The 14417-nt window shown below is 39.1% G+C and overlaps 1 protein-coding gene across 3 annotated transcripts; it reads right to left on the bottom strand.

Annotated features, from left to right (window-relative positions):
• Positions 1–3716: 3716 nt before the first annotated feature.
• Positions 3717–13268, bottom strand: apbb1 (amyloid beta (A4) precursor protein-binding, family B, member 1 (Fe65)). 3 transcript variants are annotated; one of them, XM_031759419.2, is made up of 15 exons: positions 13118–13268; positions 11879–12531; positions 11109–11314; positions 10964–11023; positions 10060–10139; positions 9918–9984; positions 9518–9664; positions 9096–9223; positions 8199–8204; positions 7895–8009; positions 7685–7769; positions 7520–7600; positions 7291–7406; positions 6381–6557; positions 3717–6227 (listed from the first exon to the last, which is right to left on the bottom strand). In XM_031759419.2, exons 2-15 carry the CDS (start codon positions 12507–12509, stop codon positions 6072–6074), a joined length of 2055 nt encoding a protein of 684 aa, XP_031615279.1. In that variant the 5' UTR covers positions 12510–12531; positions 13118–13268; the 3' UTR covers positions 3717–6071. The 3 variants fall into 3 exon arrangements, with proteins under 3 accessions (XP_031615279.1, XP_031615280.1, XP_031615281.1); XM_031759420.2 differs by having other exon boundaries at positions 6072–6227; positions 11879–12526; XM_031759421.2 differs by lacking the exon at positions 8199–8204 and having other exon boundaries at positions 6072–6227.
• Between the last annotated feature and the right edge of the window lie 1149 nt (positions 13269–14417).

A 14417-nucleotide genomic window follows, 5' to 3' on the forward strand; every position in this document is an offset into this window, starting at 1 on the left:
GTGTCTGTGTACAACTTATAAACTGCAGCAGAATCTTGGTGAAATATATAATGAAGTTCATTAATATTAAAATCGTTAGTTGTCTGTTAAGTGACAACCAGACACAGATTAATACATTAATATCAGTCATTTGTTAGCTCTCAGACTTTTTGTTTATGATCCTCCATAATTTTGACCTTATTGCTTAAACTGTTTATTCTGACTCGGTCTCGTCTACTTTTACTCATGTAGGCTTTGAAGGTGACATTTGTCAATCTCAGAAACAAGGTACATTTTGAGCCCTACTCGTTGGCTTAGCCAGGTTAACATTGTCATGCAACATGTGCTGCACAGCCAGTAAAGGCAGTGGTTCCTGTTAGATTGCTGTGTAGTGAACTGTTACTGAGCGACCGCTGAGCTGCTGGAATCGCTGGAGGACCACTGGAAAAACGATTATCCAGACACCAATGGGCGCCTGGCTGCTCCCACTGGCAAAGCAATCACTGTGTTATTTGGTAGAGAATGAATTACTGAACATTTTGAGATTTGATGCTTAATCCCCAAATGAATGGCTCAGAGTATTAACATGCTGCACCACTGTTTGTGTATTGCACCTTTTTTGTCTGTCATTTATTCTCCCCAACCTGCCATTCTGTGTTTTTTTTTTTAATCTTATATTATATGGATTTTATAGGTACAAGCAGGAACTGTTTGTTATAACAGTCCCTACAGTGGTGGCATCAAAGGATTGTCGTCTCCTTGGCTTTGTTCTTTGTAGTTGATCCAACTCTGTGCCTTTACTCATCTCCTGTGGCCATGTTTGATTTGCTGTAGCCTTGACCAAGGCTCGGTACTCAGCAGTGTCACCTCTGATTACCAAGAAGCACAGATCTCTACAGAGCCCTGCAGAGGGCAAAAAAAAAGCATCAGAGATCGCAATGGGTAATCACGGTTAAAAAAAAAAAAAAAAAAAAAAAAAAAAAGGGCTGCAAAGGATATGAGAATCTTTGTACAAAGAGGTGTACTCTAGCAATATGAATGAGTTGGAAAGGCTGTGCCCTGCAGGGATTTCTATCATCTCTCTCAGAACTTGATACCAGGTTGAAGACGAAGCTTGCACCAGCTCCTTTTATCTAGCCTGAGATTGGTGATTAGATTGAGGAGCCCGGCAGAGGAGATGCAAGTCCTCTCCTCCACACCAAGAGGAAAAGCAATGTTCCACAAGACTACACATTCATTACTCAAAATAAATCTCCATTAAACAAATGCCACAAGCATAATTAGGCTATAGGAATAATTATAATTGTGATTAGTTTCTCCATGGGCCGACCTATGTAAATTGTGATTGACACTCTGCAAATAGGGAATGCATAAATCTGGCATTGGAGATACACAGACACATATGGCAGCAGAATACTGAGGAGACAAAGGGATTGAGGGCACGGGTGGCTGTAAACATGCCTCCGCTGCACATTCACAATCCAAGCTTTACAACGCTACACAACCAGTGTGTTTTGTATAAGAAATAAACCCTCAAAGAAAGGATTACATGCACTCGGCTGCAAAGGCATCGTACCACAACAGTCCAGCAACAAATCCAGCCATTATGAGGGCGATAATCTTTACATTTTTTTAAAGCTGTAGGCCTCTATTGAAATAAACACTCCATTTGAAATGATACAAAACAACACCACCACAATGTACAGCCCCATATAGCAGTGGCATAATATTCAGATTGTATGCCTGTGTGTGTGTCTGTGTGTGTTTTGGGGTTTTTTGTCCTTTTTTTTAGATAAAGCAGGAAAAATAATTAGTTTGGTGGGAGTAAATTTGACATATGATGCAGAATAAGTCATTTTGGGTCTATTAGAAAAACAACGTAAGATTAAATTATGAGCTAATTATGGCATACAGTATGTAAGGCATAACAGTGTCCTATCATTTAATAACAAAGGGACGACTTAATTAAAATGGTGAGATTCAAAACAGACTTGAACTGTGTCTCAGTTCCATAATGAGACATCATAGGAAGGACTTTGTGTATAACACAAGAAATCAAAACATTAAAGGGAAAGTCTGCCACTAAAATAAAAGCCATGGATTTGTTTGGGAACAGCACTCCCCTATGGCAGTAGTCTCTCCCAGCAGGACAAGCTGCCCCACCACACCACAAAAAATGCTCAGAAACTCAAAGTATGAACCCCAAAGTCTGGCCTTCAAGTTTACCAAACCCAGTCAGATCCAGTGTCCACTGAGGGTGACCACATCGCAAGAAACTAAATGAGGGGCTAAGAGTAAGTTTGTCAGCTAGTAAACTCGGTGCATTTTGCAAAAAAAATAATAATCCACATATGCAAACTACACTGTTCAAAGATTTAGCATTGATCACACAAAGAACCTTAATTCAATTAAATACCTTAATTGAGCACCATTTCCCCAACTTCTGATGAGCTTAAACAGAAGCTTAAGTTTGTTTTTTATGGTCTGAAGGTCTCTGTAGACTTGTGCATTTCTATTTCTAGTACAATAAACGTTAAAGACAAACTGTAATTCCACTGCTGCTCTGTCTGGTAATTATCTTTGTTTCCCCCTTGGGATACGACCATACATTTGCATATTTTGTTTCAAGTTGACCTTTGTAAACTGGAGCCAATCAAAATTTAAGACTTTTTCGCAGTGTATGGAATGGGGGTATAAGGGATAAAAAGCCAAACCAAAAGATCTGTTACCAGCATTCTGGTTCTAGACAACATTAGGTACCCCCAGAGGTCCCACCATCACAAAGTGTCCCCAAGCACTAGGCAGATGGTTCTACTGTCCAGACTACCTGTGCTCCTTGCTGAAATGCTGATTGTTTCTTTGTGAATGTAACTAATTAAATTTTATTTAACAAATTCAGTATAAAACTATTACCTTTATAAAGCCAGGATCTGCTGCAGCAAGAGTTTAGACAGATGTTCTAGTCCCCATGCACACTGACCATACCGTGGTCTCAGTCAATAAAAGCAGCCATCGTTTTTGTTTTTACAGACACGTTTAACACCTGATGCAATAGGACAGAGGATGCCTGTAAACTTTGATATGCTTAATCTCCACAAACAGCAGTCAATCAGTCACATAGCACAGAGTCCCCATCTAGCTCTTCAAAAGGAAATGATTACAGCCTGGGCCTTGATCCGTCCAACTGCTGCAGGATCCCGCTGGCGGAGCAGTCCAGATATTTGTGTGGAGATAGCAGAGCCTATTATTGCCAGGCTGCGGTTGCTGCTGAGGTTCCACTTTATGCGCACCTTTGATCTCCAAAGATATCTTTTAGGGAAACAATACCCAGCCCAACCCATCCTTTTGAACTCACCAGGTGGGGGCAGCAGTGCTGATATCAACTGAACAGGTGACTGGTGGAGGGAGAAGGTGGCGTCTAGTGTTGTGTATTTTATCTGCTAATACACTGTGTGACTGCTCTGTCAATACATATGGTAACACTAGTGTCAGCAGCTTTATTATATATTCAAAAAAAAGAGCCACCCGGCTTGCATTTGGCTCTTTACATTTTAATGGACCAGCTAACAATAGCAGATAAAGCCACTGACAGAGAAAGAAAAACATCCAGCGCTTCTACAACCACAAGGAGACATTTTCAGGCTATAGGATCTAGTCCTGCCCTTTGGAAACCAATTTCCCCAGAGACACTTGGCTTCACACAACCAGAAAAACGACATTAAAGGACCACAAGATAATCAGTTATGATATGTTCACATTTATTGTGCAGTGACTTTTATATACATACATTTTATACACCTAATTTACATGAACAGAAATAAATTAATCTGCTAATGTTCTTTAACTCATCTGGCTTTAGTGTTGCCATTGACTGGACACAGCAATCGTTGAAGGAGAAAAAGCACAATAATTCCAAGTGACACATGAGTGACGAGGCAGTAATATGAGTCAATGTAGTCTAAGTTTCAGTAGTGTTATATTTTTTACGCACATAAAAGAAGCAGTTGGTAAGAGTTTTAGTGTTGTGAGTTTGAACGAATGAAGAGGCCAGCGTGGAGCTTTACTTCCACAACTGGATGGAGACAAATGAACAGATGTTAAAAGAACTTATTTAAACGACACTGTCACACTTGTCTGGAGCACCAACATTTGGTTTTATCTTTTAAATATAGATTACACACTTTCCATAGTGCTGGTCCTCTGAATTTAGCTTTTAACTATTTCAAAGTGTTATTTAAGAGACTAAGTCAGAAAACTAATAACGTCAGTCATTAGCTTAAATCGTTTTTTAAAAATGGCTTTATCTTAGAGAAAAGATGTGCATTATTTTGCACCAATGCATTTAAGGGGGTTTAATGTTCCATAAAATATATTTATCTTTTATATATTAATGAATTAAAGATATTTCAGACACACCATGTTAACTCTGGAGTCCTTTTACATTATTATGCGTTGTCATTTACTTGTGGCGATGCATTTGATGTAAAACGGATTTTTCAGACAATGTGGCCAAACAGACGCCCCCTAGTGTCCAAAACATCTCACAAACTGCATCTTTAACATTAGATGACTATTACTATTGTGCTACATACAGTATTGTTCACTGACAGACATGAAGATAAAATACAACTCGGCTTAGTAGTGTGTTCTTTATAAAAACTAAATCTAAACGAGCTAATGTGAAAATCGTCTTAAATGTGTACACTGTAGTGTGTGAAAACGATAAAAAATACATTAACTGGAGTGGCCAGGTACCCACACACATTAAAGTCTGGCCTAGGAAAAGAATAAAAATGTAAACCACTTAGAGATCATCTCTAGGTTTCCCTGTGACAAACTAAATACAGACATCAACTTGCTCTCAACTTTTCAGTGTTGAAGGACCTGACAGGAAGTCTAACTTTCTACTGCTAGTTTATGATAAACACTGACACTACCTAGAGTGACATGCCTATGTAACACGAAACAACACATCAGCTCCAGCCTCCTCTTTTACCATACAGAAACACAGAAAGAATTTACAGGATACACTGATGGCTCTTAAGCACTACAATGCTGCAAGCAGCAAAAACTCTAAGCTATCAAAACATGCAGCCTGTGGTGAGTTTCTACAGTACTATTCAGAAGTTGTTGGTGGTAAACGTCTTTGAGAAAACCCAGAGTTTGTAGATTTTTTTATTACTATTATATCTATCATAATATAATGATTTTAAACATGGCTCTGTTGTTCCATTAGCCTCACTCAAAATCTTTTCAGACTCTCTCAAATAAAGTGAACAAAGAATCGCATGGCAACCATCTTATCACCACACCGCACTGGAACATCTGATTATTGCACACTAGCACTGAACTTGCAAATGTTCATGCAGAATGAATGAGAAACACACTCCACTCAAATCAGTGTTTGCTCACTATGTGACAGATGACCGTAGAGTTCTTTGGAAGACTGAAAATACATTGTTTGAGTCGGGGAGGGGGGGTACATGACTACGTGGCACATCACCGAGACATCTAAAACTCTTTTGTTACAACCTAAGGTGAGAGAGATGCTGTGATGTTTTAGAAAATCAGTTTGGGGATCTGACACCAACCGAGTAAACGAGTGGTTTACAGTACGGTCTTAAAACAGTAGAAAAGGAGGAGTGCCGGAGATGATAATTGCACTGAGGGGTACGAGGGGATGAGAGCATATGTTTGAGGGAATTTATCAACCTCTTTTTCAAGCAAAATCTAGCATTGCATTTAAAATATAATACATCCATATTTAACATTCATGGCATTGTTTCTGTTAAAACACAAAAATATTAAAGACTCACAGGAGTCCCGGCAAAGACAACATTTGACGCCAGGGGCTCATCTGTTTGGAGATGAGAGTTTAAAATTCTTGTATAAAGTAAAAGCCGAAAAAAAATATAAATAAATGCAATCTTTTCAGACACACATTTTCCCCACAAACTACTCTGCACACTGTAGACTAAGTGACGAGACAAGTCATAAGGCAGAAGGATGAAGAGAAGGACAAGTGAGAGTGAAACGGGGGCTGTTGTGATGGGTCCTGCGTTTAAAGGACAGTGTATCATCTGCACTCGAGCTCACGGGGACTGAGATCCTGACCTGTAGCTCTTGAAGCTGCCGAGCAGACTCTGCACGCCTTTCTTGACGCGGCGAGCCACAGAGTCGGCGGGAGGCGTGGGCAGGCAGGAGGCGAGGCTGGGCGGACGTGCATCCAAACATTTCTGGTAGCGAAGCTTGAAACAGAACAAAACCACAAACATGGATCTTTAAGGTGACAAAGACAAGACTCAACACTGGATTCCGCAACTGTGCCAAATTATCTTTCCACTTAAGGACAAACAGTGACTCTTATCTAGCCTAGTCATATACTGTTTTATGTGACTCACCATGCAAGCAGCCTGCACGGCCTCACTCAGACTGGCCGCATTGGGTTCACACCAAAACATGTGACAGGTGAACTCGTGGGGACCTTCCGCCATGATGAATGCAAAGGTGTGGACGTCCTTCCCCACACCCATGAAAGACAGGAAACGCACCCTGCACTCTGACAGCACCTCCTCATCCTGGAGTTTAAAAAAAATTTAAATAAAAAGGTTGTCCAGTCAAACAAAATTGTTTGAAATGTGGAAATCTTCTGCAGCCCACCCTAACCTTCAGACACAACTCTGATCATCACACGAGGAAAATTAACTTAAAAGTACTTTTTAAGTTCTTTGCAACTAACAGCAATATACACGATGAGTTCAGTATAACAAATAGGTCAGAAAACAAAGTATAACACTTGGTAAGTGGCTTTGCTTCATCTGTTCAGTTTCTCCTTACAATCTAAATATTTCATGGTAATTTTAAAGTAAATCACAAAATCCTAGTCATAGAAAAATCATTTGATTTTCAAAGCAATTCCAAAAGAAAAACCTTTAAGTTTATCCTATAGGATGGTTACTACAAGTAATATATATCACAATCCAGACTGTAAGAATCACTGTTATTTCTCACAAAACTTAAAAAAATAAAATAAAAATAAAAAATAAAAAAAGTGGACAAAAGCAAAAAGGACTGTTCTTACAAATATCTCGTGTGTGTAGCTTAAGGCCCCAAAATTATTCTAAGTAAAAAATAAATAAAATGACTTATTCTTACAGAACAGAGTTAGGTTTAGGGTTATCACAGATGATGACTTCATCGCACATGATTAATGTGACACTGATTTAGTCCAATTTTACATTTTAAAAACCCTGAGTCAAGTCACTGACTTTAATTCCCCACACTGTTCTGTCATTTTCAGTTTTCAAATACCTGTCGTGAAAGTATTGTGAGGGTGGCTGGTGCAACATTCACAGAGACAGGAGTCCAGTCATTTTTATCTCTGCCATTCATTGCTGTCTCTAGTGCTTCATTGACTATGTCCATACCTGAAAAGAACACACACAGAATACATGATCAGCACATCACAAACCCTGTCAACATGCAAAGTACATTAGAAGTATTTAGCACAGCAGTTACACACATTAAGGCGTTTTCTTACCAACAGGTTTAGCCACAGGCTGATTACCCAGGTAATAAACATGGAAGCGCTGGAAGAGTTCGTTTTTTGGAGCTGGAAACTCTGTTAAGAAGGGAGGAAACATTATGTGACTTGTTCCTATGCTTTCAGAAATTAGGATATTCAAAGTGTCTAACTTTGCTTTACCTTCAACAGGGATGACCACAGGCTTGCCTGGGTCAGAGTTGAGCCGGCTCACCCCTGGCTTGGAGGCCTTTCTCTCCATCATTATCTGAAGTTAAATCAGGTAAAGAAACTGTGTGAATTTTAAAAAAAAAAAAAAAAAAAAAAAAAACCCTACCTCAATATCAGCTGAGACTCTTTGAATTCATAATGACAAATCTAATAAGGGCTAACCTTTGAACACATCTCATGTAAGCTGGTGGCAATGTTCTTGGCGGGCGAGTCACAGCGGAAAACGTGACACTTCAGAACTTGGGTCAGGTTGTCTCGTGCCACATAAGCAAAATCCCTGCAAGAGAAAGATTATATATACATACCGAGTGGCTTATTAAATCTGCAGGACGGTTTTAAAAATACAAGCTTAAGTGAGCATAAAACACAGACACACAGGAACACACACACACACGAAAATAACAACAAAATGGCACACAACAAGAATTATATACAGTTTTTAAGAATAGTAATCATTAATGGATACCTTTCCCTGCTCATGATTGAAAATGCAGCATGAAAGAAAAGAAAAGAAAGAAACAGACAATTGTTAAGAAATCAGACAGGAGGCAATGTTATTAAAAATCCAGCAGAGGGCAGCAGCATGCTGCAAAATAGAGACTAACACAGCCACCATGCCAGACCTCAGAACTGCAGTACATCATTTTAAACCAATGAGTAAGGACTCAATACAAAAACAGCAAAAAAATTCAAATATGGAAAACAAAGCAGCTTATTCAGTCAGAAGTTATGAAGAATATTCTGCAACTCAACTAAACTAAATTTCACTCAATGCAAGAATTCATCACAGCACACTTCAGTTAATCTTAAACAGAGTAGGATTTCCACTCCATTTAAACATTTTGGCATCCATCAGGAGAGTTATCAAGATTGTGATACATAAGATATGATCCGCCCCCCTCCATTTAATAAGTGGTGTTAAATTTACTTAATCTTAAAATACATTGTGCTTGTCACGATTCAAAGTAACTCAAAAATTGGAAAATGCAAAAAAGAAAAAAAAAAAAAAAATCCAATCATGTTTACATGCCATCCAAAGGGAGATTTTAACCTAGGAAAAAGCCTGGAGATATTTCATTTCACATTTAAATAGCCTCATTAGAAACATGCTGTCACTGAGGACCTCACACAAATTACAAATGTGAGCTACATTCTAATAGAAAGAAGAAAAAAAGTCCATGTCCAATTTCAAAAAAAAAAAAAAAATTATATGAGCTTAAAGTGAAAAATTACATTTTTTAAGTAACAAAAAAACAGCAGGCCAATGACATTACATTTGTTTTCAAAACTGATTGAAGAAGGCAGTTACATACATTTTATAGTTCTGCCATTTTCAATTTGGCCTTGTGCTGTGGACACTGACCTGCCGTTGTCTCTGCCGACACCCCAGACACGGATGCTGCCAATCGGCTGAGCATGAAGCAGAGTCTGGCCCAGCGGGTCGATCAACTTCATGGTGTCATTCTCCAGGACCATTAGCATGTCTTTACCCTGTCACAAAACACGTTTCAGTTTGACTAGTCAGACTAAGCACACATTTCTCCAAAATGTTATTGTTACCCACGGTACTTAAAGTATTTCTCTGAAATTCAAAACACTATTTTAGAAATGGAAATGGAGCATTATCAATCATTTTCAAACCATCAAAGACAAATTGTGGTTGGAACCAACCACTAAATGAAACATGTTCTGCCCTTCACATTCAAAGAAGTTCTTATTAAAAAAGAGCATTACATAAAATGTCATGAAGATATCTGTGTGCGTGTATCATTACAATCATCTTACCTCTCCCCAGATCCCAGCGGTGTCATGAAGGTTGTGTTTGTGATAAGAGAGCTGCCTGATGCAGTTGTTGACAGCGACGCTACTCTTGCCAGGTGCCATGTCCTCCTCAGACATCTCAACCCAGCCCAGAGAGCGCACTGCGAAACACTGACAGTACAAATGTGCTGCATATTAGTTTAAACTAGGACAAAAAAATTATTTCATGTGCAGAAAACGATTAATTTTTGGTAGGTAGGTAAATAAATAGATAAATAACCAACCCCTCTACACATTTCATATGTCCTAGATGTCTGAGACGCATTCTAATGACACTTTTCTGTGACAGCATTTCTAAAAGGAAAACTGAGACCAAACTACTCTGAACATTTTGAAAAAATCTAAAATTAAGCAGTTGATTTACCTTAGTTTCTAAGTCTGTGCAGAGTGGAGCAAGCTTCTCTTCATCCTCAGACTGGGAGCAATTATAACTACAATGACAGAAAATAAAGTTAAAAATCTGCAAAATTAACACTGACTAATTAGAAAGTTTTAACACCACATACTTCAGGTTGATAGATGCATAGCGTAAAGTTGCTCCTTCAAACTCCTTCAGACTTTGATCAGATGCAACTTCTCCCTCCTCCTAAAGACAAACATTTATGTGCAGATGGAGCCATTTTATCACAGAGCGTATGTGCATGTAAGGTATGTAAATTCTGTCATATTGTTACTGGTCTTAAATGGGAGAATGCCAAACCTTTTAACAGTGAACTAGTCTTAAAGTTTTAAAAAAAAAAAATCAAGTTTTAATTCATTCTAATGAATTAGGGTAAATATTCTCCATAAAAAACTGTCTGTTTGTATTTAGCGTGCTTTTAATCCATTAATCATATTCTTTAATAGTCAGATCTTATTTTAAATGTCACTGAAATGTGTGGCATAACACTGCACACTCTCTTTGTGAGAGGCCTGCTGCTACCTAATGTGAATGTTTACACCTGAGTTTGCCGAGTGTCTTGGCAACCTGCTGCTTGATTGTTAGATACTGTGTTGTTATTTTTTATTGATTATTGCACTGTAGAGGCTGACGAGAAACAACATTTTGTTTCAGCCTGTGTATTTCTGCAAATACCATTCGAAATGACAATAAGCCATCTTGAATCTAGTAACTATCTAGGTTTGTTTGCAGATTCTGAATAACATTAAATGTGCTAACCAACAGCTTTCATTCTTCAGGGAATGTAGTTAAGCATTGATTTATTTGAGTACTACATACAACTATCCTTGTTCTAGATCAAAGTACTGCAGAACATCTGTCTTACTTTCCACCTTATAGATTCATAAAATGAAAAATTTGTCTAACTAAGCGATGACAGCAACATTTAATCTTCTTTTGGACTCATTACACACATCCATACTAAATATACTCATAGAGGTACGCTGAATAAAACTCTAGCCATGATTTACCTTCCACAGTTCCCCTTCACCAGCACCTTCATCAGTGCTGGACAGTTGAGCCCAAGATTCCTGGAAAAATGTGACAAGACTTACCATTAGCAACAGTTTGACTTGTCAGTGCCTCTGTCAAATTAGGATGCTGGTTAGACCTCACCTCAGGTTCCTCACAGGGTGTAGTCTCCAGCGACATCGTGGACGACATCATGGAGTCCCCAACCTTACCCAGCGGTGAAGGAGGCTCCCACTGAGTGGTGCCTGTGGGGATGTGCCAGTAGTACGTGCCTGATGTATCTCGCACCCTCATCCATCCTGAGGGCAGGTCTGTGTCAGTCTCAAAAGCGCTGGAATCCCAGAAAGACTCTGAAGGGCGGGAAGTAGGAGACCAAGGTTACTATAGGTAACGTCATCTCAACTAAAAGCTAAACCTTTGTTTGGAAATGCATATTAACTATCTAATTAACAAAGTAAAATAAACATTTTATTTTTTTTGATTTGGTCAACACGACCAGCCTTGGGAAGCTTTGGTGAAGATGTAATAGCTGTTCTGCTTTCTAAATTTTGCCCCTGAGAAAAAACACCAACCTAATATTGCAGTATTTTTTTTTTAAAAAAAGGCTAAAACTAATAACTAAAAATAATTAGTTCTTTAAGTAATAAAGTATAGCGTCTGACAATCACACTGGAATGTAAATAAAGAGATGATAATTCACTATTTCCAGGAGTCTATCTTCTTTACCAATATGTTTAGCAGCCAAATCATCCTGTGTTGCTTCTATTTTGACCATTTTGGCTTTTCTTGTTAGCTGCAGTATGATGCTAATAAACAGAGTGCATTCTTCAGATTTTTTAATATCTGAACAAGCTACAACATATAAAGTTGTCTAAACACCTTCTGTGTTTTGTTTTGTTTTGTTTAGTTTTTACCTCTGTTGCCATTTGGAGAGCTGTCAGCTGTGTTGTCCTGAGACAGAGCAGGCCAGCTGGACTCTTCATCACTTGGTGTCCCGTTCATGTTGGAAAAGAGCAGGCAAGCGTTCCTCCCCACTCTCTGAGACTCCACATTACTCTCTTCATCTGCCAGTTTCTCTCCTCTGGTGCCACCTGATGTTTCTTCATCGTCTTCCAATTTACTTTCCTTCTCTTTATCATCCTCTTCTCTCTCTTTATCTTTCTCTTCTGTGGACTCCAGGGTGTCAATGAGAAGCGGCTCATTAAGGATGTTATTTGACTCCTCCTGACTGAGACCAGGGGTCATTGCTATTTTGGGAGACTTGGTCTGCTCCTCGTTACCCTGTTGATCTTCCTGAGTGGTGTTCTGGTGAGGGAAGTCTTCCTTGTTCCCATTCTGATTGATATTGCAGTTGTGGTCTTGGTCCTGCTGGTTCTCCGCTACTTTCCGCAGCTGGTTTTGGCCTTCCTTGACCCACTTGGCATTGTTGCCGGTGGACTCCTGGTCGCACCAGTGGCTGCCGTCATTCAGCTTGTTCTTTAGCTCTTCGTCTTGCTTCTGTTTATTCACAACATATGTCATATCTTCATCATCATGACCACCCATGGTAACTGTCCATGTACCTGCTCTGATAGAGAGGGGGAAAATACATTAGCATTGCCTTTAGCATACTAGTTAGCAGTGATTTTAGCAAAGATTCTGATCAAGGTTTCTCAAATATAGAACGATCGCTTGATACAAATGTATTCAAATGTTTCACAGTCGCCGTTAAATGTTAAATTATCAGCGAATTAATAATGTTTAAATATGAAGGATGAAGTCTGTTTCTTGCTCGTGTATTCCGGGATGGTCATTTTACTGGCAACTTTCACTGTTTGGTTTCTGACGAACACAAAACGCACTTCAGCAGCTTCACCTTCCATTTGCCAACACGACCTTTTTCCTTTTTAGATAAACGGCCCCAGTAAAGAGCCTGTATCAACCTGGGTCATTATTTAGGTTCGCTCATATGATTGTTTAATAAAACCTAGGTAAATACCGTGGTTTTACTTGTTAGATACCATCGCCGCAGTTGAAAATAACGGGCACCGTCCGCCATCACCGACGTCTTTGCTAGGCTAATGTTAGCTTCTCGGTTAGCTAGCTAACATTTCCAAACTGCAGAAGCAAAGTGACTGCAGCAGCACTGATTTTATTAAAAAATGTTGACTCACCAGCTCACCAAACTCCTTTGTCGTCGAAATGCGCTAAAATGTGTAGAATAACTACATATTTCCACAGATCGTGAGGGCTCTCGCTCGGTTTCTAGGTGGTGTTTTCTGTCAGTGGGCTCGGCTAGTGATGGAGGACGAACCTGCGTCACGGATTAACGTCACGGCCAGAGCCCACTACTGCCACTCAGGCACAGAGCAGGAGGCAGACCTAATGAAGGAAAACCGGTCCTTCACACTGTTTTTGGAAATATTGATTAGGCGCTGAGCGGGGGGATTACCGAACGGACATACAGCTCCCGGTCTAACCCAGAAAGAAACCATAACAAGTAAAATAAGAAAAGAAGACATGCAAAATAATCACAGGGAGATGAAGATGACATCAAAAAGACGCAAAAGATGGCCAAAAACAGGCTCAAATTGAATTTAACAACTACAGAGAGATGCAAAAGTGACCACAAAACACCTGAAATTAATAAAATGGCCAACATTAGACGCAATAAAAGAATCAATAAAGAGCTGCAAAATCGCACCACAAAGACAGAAGGGTTACAAAAAGGTGCAAAAATACAAAAAGAATGAGTGAATTTTTTTTTATTTTTTTTTTTTTTGCATCTGGGTGTATGGATCCTTGGGGCCTTTTTCCATTTTTTTGTCTCTGCATTATATGGATTGATCCATTAAATGCGTTAAATGTTCATATTCATATTGGCAGACCACTTTTTAATAAGCCCTGCTTTTATCTGTGTTAACATCTGTTGGCCAAAAAAGTACTAATGCAACACTGTAAAATACTTTGCTGAGTAGTAGCAGTAGTAAAAGCTTGAAACATATTTTTTTAAAAGCCAATTGTATTTAGGTGCCTCAACTCCGCTTATATAATTGAATATAACAATGTATTGCTACATGTCACTGGACACGTTTGAAAGAAAAACTGGCCTAAAATGAAGAAAGTACTGAAAACATTTAGTGATTTTGGTCCATACTGACATGACACTGACATCACACACTTGTTGCAGGTTTGTCAACTGCACATCCATGATGCAAATCTCGTTCCACCACATTCAAAAGGTGCTTTTTTCCACTGGCCATTTTGAGAACCCATTGTTGCATTCAACAAACCAGTTTGAGCTTTTGGGACATGACATGCTATCCTGCTAGATGCACTGCCGTGATAAAGGGATGAACATGGTCAGTAAACAGACTCAGGCTGTGGTGAAGGTAGTAATTGGCCTGAATATTGCAGCAGAAATCAAGACTCATCAGAACTGTTATTGTCTAATTTTGGTTAGCCCAAACCCTC

The sequence above is a fragment of the Oreochromis aureus genome, linkage group 14 (assembly GCF_013358895.1).
Source record: "Oreochromis aureus strain Israel breed Guangdong linkage group 14, ZZ_aureus, whole genome shotgun sequence".
Taxonomy (NCBI): domain Eukaryota; kingdom Metazoa; phylum Chordata; class Actinopteri; order Cichliformes; family Cichlidae; genus Oreochromis; species Oreochromis aureus.

What these genes read in the sequence shown, in the direction of transcription:
- apbb1 (XM_031759419.2), bottom strand. Translation starts at nt 12,509, where the DNA reads ATGGGTGGTCATGATGATGAAGATATGACATATGTTGTGAATAAACAG. An exon ending in CTCTCCAAATGGCAACAGAG is followed by an intron (nt 11,315 to 11,878) that starts GTAAAAACTAAA and finishes CCCGCCCTTCAG; the next exon opens with AGTCTTTCTGGGATTCCAGC. An exon ending in GTGAAGGGGAACTGTGGAAG is followed by an intron (nt 10,140 to 10,963) that starts GTAAATCATGGC and finishes GTTTGTCTTTAG; the next exon opens with GAGGAGGGAGAAGTTGCATC.